The sequence below is a fragment of the Sylvia atricapilla genome, chromosome 11 (genome assembly GCF_009819655.1).
Source record: "Sylvia atricapilla isolate bSylAtr1 chromosome 11, bSylAtr1.pri, whole genome shotgun sequence".
NCBI classification, from domain to species: Eukaryota; Metazoa; Chordata; class Aves; order Passeriformes; family Sylviidae; genus Sylvia; species Sylvia atricapilla.
In genome coordinates, this window is record NC_089150.1 from 1,424,812 (window position 1) to 1,433,130 (window position 8,319).

Here is an 8,319-nt window from a genome sequence, read left to right on the forward strand (position 1 = left end):
CACCCCTCTTCTGCCTTTGGGGCAGTTTGGGGTCGTTGTCATTTCACCTGGGCACCAGAAAGCCGCACTGCTGCTGCAGGGAGCCCGTGCTGGGATGAGGATCTTACCCTCCTTTTGCAGCACTGGGAGTAGAGGCTGCTCCACCACCCTCAGTGCCAGCTGGAATTCCCAAATCGGGGACACACGGGACATGTGGGGTGGCAGGAATGACCCCAGCAAAGGCACGACCTGACCCTGGCACCCCTCAGCTCAGTGCACAGTCCTGGGGCAGCTCAGGCACAGGCTGAGGGTGCTGAAGTAAAACCAGTTTGCGACCAGTCCCTTTTCCTCCAGGAACTGGGCAAAGCCTGTGGAGTGACGGCATCCTCCGGGGTGAGGGGCTGCCTCCTCCCCACAGAGCTCGGGGCCCAGGGGCCAAATGCCAGACACAGGGAGCACAACGTGACATCAGGAGAGAGCAGGAGAGCCAGCCAGGCCCTCCTGGCACCTCCCTGCAGTCTGGAAGGAAAAGAATCCCTGGAGGTGCCAAGGGAGTTAAAATAAATAAATGTCCCTGGTGACAGGGGTAATGGGAGCCTGAGCTCCTTCAGGCAGCCACGGCAGAGGAGCTGTGGGGGAAGCAAGGAGAGCCCTGCTTCCTCCTGCACCCCAAAATCTCTCATCCTTCCTGACCCTGAGATCCCTCATCCCCCTGCACCCCAAAATCCTCCCTCCTCCCTGCACCCTGAGATCCCTCATCCCCCTGCACCCCAAAACCCCACTGACCCCTGTACCCCATGACTTTTTATCCCCCCTGCACCCCAAAATCCCCCCTCTTCCCTGCACCCTGAGATCCCTCATCCCCCTGCACCCCAAAATCCCCCCTCTTCCCTGCACGCCAAGACCCCACTGACCCCTGCACCCCAAAATCCTCCCTGCACCCCAAAACCCCACTGACCCCTGTACCCCATGACTTTTTATCCCCCCTGCACCCCAAAATCCTCCCTCTTCCCTGCACCCTGAGATCGCTCATCCCCCTGCACTCCAAGACCTCCCTCCACCCTGAGATCCTCCCTCCTCCCTGCACCCCACGAGTTCCCCCTCTCCCCTGCTCCCCCCTGTGCCATCCCCTGCTGGACCAGACCATGTGGGATGACCCTGCTCAAACATTTCAAAGCACAGGAGGCAACCCCTTATCTTCCACAGGAAAAGAATTATTTTATTAAGCATTTTTAAACAGCTACTTAACATTTACTCAAGATAAAAATATGTACAATATCCCACCTTGAAGGCGGCTCCAAAATATAAACACTGTACCTCTCCCGAGAGAAAAACGGAATATTCTTCTCTTCAAAAAAACAACAAAAAAAGACAACCCAGAAACAAGAATACATTCATATTTCTCACTTCTTTATGCTCAAGTAGTTATACAAATAATAGACATCTGAAACGTTTTAACTTTCAATATATTTATATAATATATATATATTTATAACAGGATTTTACAAATAAAGGCAACAACTGTATACCAAAAAAAAACCAAAAAAACCAAAAAAACCCAAAAAAACCAACAACAAAATAAACGTTAGAACACAATCTGCAATCAAGCATAGTGCATCTCAACAGCTGGTGCAACGGGAGGGCGACAGGAGGATCCAGACAGGGGGAAGGAAAAAAAAAAAACCCACCAAAGAGCACTGCCTTCAGCAGTGAAGTTTGGGGTTTTTTTTAATTAAAAAGAAGCTGAACTGGAGAGGACATTATCTGCAGAGAAAGCCTCTTGCAGGTTCCAGGACAGGTGTCACCATGCCACCCTCCCTCCTTCACACGGGGTGTGAGCTGTGCCAAGGAGGAATCCAGGCGCTCAAACCTCGCCGGGGTGGGGATGGGACTCCTTGAAGAATCCTTGTCACCTCCAAAGGGGACTCCTTGGAGAATCCTGTCACCCCCCCAGAGGGGACTCCTTGGAGAATCCCAGCCTCGTCACCCCCCAAAGGGGACTCCTTGGAGAATCCCAGCCTTGTCACCCCCCAAAGGCACTGGCAGGGCCACGGGCAGCAGGGATGGCGCTGCCGGCTCCGGCTGAACTGCTCCCTCGGGCAAGGAACTCCCTTGGGCCGGGAAAACCGCGGGGACACGGCGCAGGAGCAGCGGGAGAGGCTGGAGCCACCAGCAGAGCCACCACCCCAGCGACACCTCCTCCCGGGCCGGCCCAACCTCGCAGCTCAAGTTACAGGAAGGGCACAGGTTAATTTATTTATTAGATGTACGCCGTGGAAAGCTCCAAGCAGCAGCAGCTACCTTTTTTTTTTTTTAAAAAAAAACCACCTATGTGTCAGCAAAGGTGTGGAGAGAAACTCATCTCAGGACTGCCTGGCCATGTGTCACCAGGCTGTGACCGCTGTCCTGCTCCTCCTGGACTCCTAGTGGCAATGCCACCAGTGCCACCACCTCACAGTGGCCACTGCCCTGCCCTTCCTGGTGACATTGCTGCCCCTGCAGTGACCACTGCCCTGCTCCTCCTGTGCCCACGGTGGCATTGCCACCAGCACCACCCCATGCTCGGGGTCACTGGGACACCACTCCAGCTCCTCCAGAGCCTTGGGGCCGATGCCTTCAGAGCTGCTCAGGGAAGTACCGTGCTTTATATTCAGGTGTCTGATATTTGCAGACCCTCAAACCAGGCCTGCCCAATGGAATATTTCTTCACAGCTTTGCAATAGATTGGCAGCTGACCGAGTCAACTGTTGCTCTGTAGGTGTGGAGAGGGAGGAAGGGAAGGAGTAAAAGCACAAAACCCTTCTTTAAAACCCTTCTTTAATCTTTTGGAAGTAGTCGCCAACGGCTAACCTGGGCGCATCCTTCATCCTTCTCCAAGCTACCTGACAAGGCAGAGAAAAGGGGATTTAGCTTCCTACGCACAGTGAACCTCGTCCCCACACCTCAGTCCAGCCAATATATAAAAGTGAAACAGTCTCTCAAACTAAAAAAAAAAAAAAAAAAAAAAAAAAAAAAAAAAGAAAAAAAAAGAGAAAAACCAGTCACACTGTGCTCAGTCTTTGGTTTCCAAGTTCAAAGGAGGAATCTGCTTCAAAGCCTGAAGCAGAGCCGAGGAGTCGATGGGGGAATGGGCCGGTACAGGGGAAGGGAGTCTCTGGGGCATCAGCAGAGGAGGGGAGATTTTGTCGGGGTTCATGAAGCCCGTCAGGGCTGCGGCAGAGGCCGGCAGGCTGGGGTACAGCACGGGCACCGAGGCCGGGTACCAGCACTTCTCCAGCATGGGCAGGTAGGCGGTGGCGGACGGCGGGATCAGGTAGAAAGGCAGGCACAGGGGAGGCTGGTGAGCGTGGGGGCCCAGGAAGCTGCTGGGGGAGCCCATCATGTCACCGCCAAAAGGGCCCTCGTCCTGCGGCGACTCCAGCCGGCTCCTTTTGGCCGGCGGGTCCTCAGTCTCTTGCTTAATGGAGCTTATTCTCTCCTGCACGGCGTACTTGAGGTCGGTATCCTTTTTGAAATAGGGCTGCTCGGGTTTGGAGTCACTTTTCTCCAGCTCGCCCCCGTACCCGCTGTCCGTGTCCGTGTCGCTGCCGCTCTGCTCCCCGCTGGAGTGAGCGAATGTCCGCTGGATCACGGGCACGCAGTTCTTCCCGTGGCCCTCGCCCAGCGCCGCCGGCTTCTCCTTCAGCTCCAGCAGTTTGGGAGGGATGTCCCCGGCCTTGCGGGCGGCCCCGCCCTGCAGCACCTCGCTGGCCATCCGGTGCAGGTGGCTGACCAGCTGCGACGACTTCAGCTCCTTGCCGTTCTCGTGCTTGGCCAGGTATTGCAGCATTTCCTTGGCACACATCTGGAAACCGGATCGAAACATTTCCTGGCTGGAATCGAGGTTTCTCGATGACAGGTCACCTAAGGAAACATTAACAGAGAGGAATTAAAAATTAACAGCATGCTAAATAGCTCCCTTTCCGTCTCCCAGGCGGGCTGGAGGCGACGTTGGACTTGGGTTACAGCACAGCCAGAGGGGAAAGCGACGGCCAAGCTGGACCCTATTACAGAAATCCCCGGATTTCTGCAGGAATGGACAATTCCATTGGAACGTCCACCTGTCCGCTTTTACGTAATAACTTCACCTAAAGCACTCCCTTGCTCTTTTTTGTTATCTGCTCTATAATCCACCTTCGACAGGTACTGGAGTGCGGAGCAGGGGAGTGAGCCGAGCCGTGGCTTCTCCAGGAAGCCCCTGGGGAAGGCAGGGAAGGCTCCCTGCACCTCCAGGCAGGGAGCTCCAGGCCCTGCCAGCAGCTCTGCCAGCCCCAGGGGACTCTGCTGCTCCGGCAGCTCCGCTGCACTCCCTGCGGCTGCCGGGGCAGGGATGGCGCCTCCGAAAAAATTGGGTTTACTGTATCAGATTCACGTGAGTGCCACATGTGAAAACAGCAGGAGGAAGTGCATCTAAGGCTGATAAGCTGAAGCACCGGGTTCCCTCCGCCTGCAGAGCACAGGCCAGCTCGGTTCGAAAGAAACTTAAAAAGGTGTGTGTATAGAAAGCAGATTTATATCTGTTTCCAGAGAAAAACAACCAAATAAACCCGTGACTGGGTCCTCTAAAGCCCACAGACACAAATGGGAAGAATCGAATGGCTTTGGAGAGAAGCTCACAGCAAACCTGAGCTGTCACTAAAACTCCTTAAAAACCAGTTTAATCACAAACAACCCCCAGGGCGCTCTGCACCGACCACCTTGAGCAATGCGTCTCTTTTTGTGAAAGCTGGTAAGCAAAGCCTGAGAAAATGACAGCGTGAAAGGCCAGAATTCCTGTCTCCTCCCTTCTCGGGAACAAGGTGTCACAACCGCATTTCACAGGCTCCCCAGGGAAAGTCCATCACACACACACACACACACAGAGGCTGTCTCCGTGCCGTCTGAGCGCTCACCTGCCTGCAAACCGTTCTGCAGGGCGATGATCTTCTGCTGCTGCTGCTCGATGAGATTGGTCAGTGCCTTCACGTGCTTCAAGGTGAGCTCCAGAACCACTGCCTTCTCCAGGTGACCTAGAGTCTGGGAGCACGGAGACAGGTTGGCACCTCGGCCACGCAAGCTCCTGCCAGTGCCCTCCCAGAGCCGCGGGAGGACGGGCACGCCGAGACCCTGACTACCACCGGCAACATCCCACGGAAATAAGTTAAAAAGCAGGCTACGGAAAAGGCTCTCATGGAACCCCGTGGGTAATTCCAGACCAGCCGCGTAGATCGGGGAGAAGCGTTTTATTTCTCGGATCTGCTGCCCCTGCTGGCACCGTGACCCGAGCCCGGGGGAGCGGGGCCGGGGATTGCTCTGGCCCGGACACGGCGTGGGAGCAGCTCCCGCAGGGATCCGCAGCTCCCGGGAACTTTGGGATGCGCTCACAGCCCGCCCGAGCCAGCGGCAGCGCGGAGCAGAAACAATAAACAATAAAAAAAATAAAAATAAAAAAAAAAACCCACCCCAAACTCCGCGGTGAAGCGGCAGCAGAGAGCCACCCGCACGGGAGCCGCTGCCCCGTCCCTCCGCCGGCACCTACCGTCAGCTTGAGGTGCTCGGGCAGCAGGTCCTTCAGCTGCGCGATGCACTCGTTGATCCTGTCGCGCCTCTTCTTCTCGATCAGCCGGTGCGGCAGCTTGTAGGTCTCCTGCGGGGCCGGGGACAGCGGGTCAGCGTGGGGACAGCCCGCACGGCCCCGCTGGTCCCCGCCGGGGAGCGCTGCCGCGGGCGCGCTCCGGCCGCTTCGCCCCGTTAACCCCCCGTTTACCTCCTCGCCCCCCATTTTACCCCGGCACCCTCCTCCATTCACCTTATTATCCTCGCTCCTCTTTAAACCCCTCCGGGGCTTGTACACCTGGTACATGTGCGCGAAGTCCAGCCTGCAGGGGCGAAAGGAGAGAGCAGCGCGTTATCCCCGTCCCGCGGCCGGCGGGAGCCGCGTCCCCCCGGCAGCACCCGCGGAGCGCCCCGCTTACCCCGGCAGGTCTCCGCCGTCCAGGGCGGGCAGCTTGCCCAGGCAGGCGGGCGGGGGCTGCGCGCTGGGGATGCGCTCCATGGCGGGGCCGCGGGCGGGCAGCGGCGCTCAGGGGCTGCGGGCGCTGCCGGCGCCGGGACCGCCGCTGCTGCTCATGCCGCGCCCGCGCCGCGCGGGCTGAGGAGCGGCGGGCGGCCGCGGGCCGGGTTAAATGCGGGCGAGTGGGTGGACGGGAGCGACGTGCGGAGCCCTGTGACCGCCGGCACGTCTGGCGGCCCCGGCGCCCCCGCCCCGCCGTCACATGAGCCTCACGTGGCGGCGGCGCGGGGGGAGGCGGGGCCGCGCCTCGGGGCCCCCCCCGCACGTGTGTCCCGGCGCGGCGGGGCCGGGCTGCCGGCGTGCGGCCGGGCGCGGCTCCGCTCGGATCGGATCGGATCGGCTGTGCCCTGCTCGGCTCGGCTGTGCCGTGCTCTGCTGTGCCCTGCTCTGCTGTGCGCTGCTCTGCTGTGCTCGGCTCGGCTCCGCTCGGCTCGGCTCGGCTCGGCTGTGCCCTGCTCGGCTGTGCCCTGCTCGGCTGTGCCCTGCTCGGCTGTGCTCTGCTCTGCTGAGCCCTGCTCTGCTGTGCTCAGCTCTGCTCGGCTCTGCTGTGCCCTGCTCTGCCATACCGTGCTGTGCCCTGCTCTGCTGTGCTCTGCTCGGCTCTGCTGTGCCCTACTCGGCTCTGCTGTGCCCTGCTCTGCTCTGCTCGGCTCGGCTCTGCTGTGCCCTACTCGGCTCTGCTGTGCTCAGCTCTGCTCGGCTCGGCTCAGCTCAGCTCTGCTCTGCTGTGGTCTGCTGTGCTGTGCCCTGCTCGGCTCGGCTCGGCTCGGCTCTGCCTTGCTCTGCTGTGCCCTGCTCTGCCATACCGTGCTGTGCCCTGCCATTCCTTGCCATGCCCGGCTGTGCCCTGCTGTGCTCTGCTCGGCTCTGCTCTGCTCTACTCTGCTGTGCTCGGCTCGGCTCGGCTCTGCCGTGCCGTGCCCATACTGTGCCCTGCTGTGCTGTGCCCTGCCATACCGTGCTGTGCCCTGCCATTCCTTGCCGTGCCATGCCCATACTGTGCCCTGCTGTGCCATACCGTGCTGTGCCATGTCATACCGTCCTGTGCCATACCGTGCCATACCTACAGTGCCATACAGTGCCCTGCTGTGCCGTGCCATGCCATGTTGTGCCACACCGTGCCGTACGGTGCCATACAGTACCATACCATGCTATGCCATACAGTGCCATACCGTGCCATACAGTGCCATATAGTACCGTACCATGCTATGCCATGCCATACAGTGCCATACAGTGCCATACAGTGCCATGCCATGCCATACAGTTCCATACCGTGCTATAGCATGCCATACAGTGCCATACAGCGCCATGCTGTGCCATACAGTGCGATACAGCACCATACAGTGCCGTACAGCGCCATACAGTGCCATACAGTGCCATACAGTGCCATGCTGTGGCACACAGTGCCCTGCCATATCCTGTGGTACTGCTGCAGGTTCCCGAGACCGGGGAGGAAAAAAAAAAAAAAAAAAAAAAAAAAAAAAAAAAAAAAAAAAAGCTGCAGCCACAGAAGTTTGGAAATGTGGGAGAAAAAATAAAAAGAGTGAGAGTCACTAAAATGTGGCTCTGGAGAAATGACAGTGCTGCAGGGAAGTTTTGGGGTGGCAGGACCCTCATCCCTGGGGGTGTCCAAGGCCAGGTTGGACAGGGTTTGGAGCAACTCTCTCCAGGGGAAGGTGTCCTTGTCCATAACAGGGGATGGAACTAGATGAGAACTTTTAAGGTCCCTGCTGACCCAAACCATTCTGTGATTCTGTGATCAGCAGGAAATCCTCCTCTGTGAGGGTGGGAAGGCCCTGGCACAGGTTCCCAGAAAAGCTGTGGCTGGCCCTGGATCCCTGGAGATGTCACATGGAGCAACCTGGTCTAGTGGAAGGCGTTCCTGTGCATGGCAGGGGTTGGAATGACGATAACTTTAAGGTCTCCTCCAACCCAGAGCATTCCATGGCATCCCCTGCCCGTGCCAGCCCGTGGACGCCAGCAGTTGCACAATGCCAAGCGATGATAATGGTTTGTGTGTACCTGCCAAGGCAGAGCTCTCCTCAAGGGCTGTGGTCACTTCCCTGCTGCGTGCTGAGCAAGTAGAGGCAGGCTCAGCTGATAAAAGGCGCATTTACCGAGATAAGGGAGCAGCAGAGCTCCAGCACCGAGCTGCTGCTGTTGTCTGCAGAGTCCTGGCTGCTCCACCTCGGGAGGAATCCGAGGGCAGGAGGTGCTACATGCGAGCACAGCGAGGTTTCAAATGGGTG

General features: G+C 58.1%; 1 protein-coding gene across 1 annotated transcript; it reads right to left on the reverse strand.

Moving 5' to 3' along the window:
* Positions 1 to 1,172: 1,172 nt before the first annotated feature.
* On the reverse strand, positions 1,173 to 6,077 carry BHLHE40 (basic helix-loop-helix family member e40). The gene is made up of 5 exons (XM_066327136.1): positions 5,973 to 6,077; positions 5,807 to 5,876; positions 5,537 to 5,644; positions 4,911 to 5,034; positions 1,173 to 3,882 (listed from the first exon to the last, which is right to left on the reverse strand). The coding sequence occupies exons 1-5, from the start codon at positions 6,050 to 6,052 to the stop codon at positions 3,032 to 3,034; spliced, it is 1,233 nt and encodes a 410-aa protein (XP_066183233.1). The 5' UTR covers positions 6,053 to 6,077; the 3' UTR covers positions 1,173 to 3,031.
* Between the last annotated feature and the right edge of the window lie 2,242 nt (positions 6,078 to 8,319).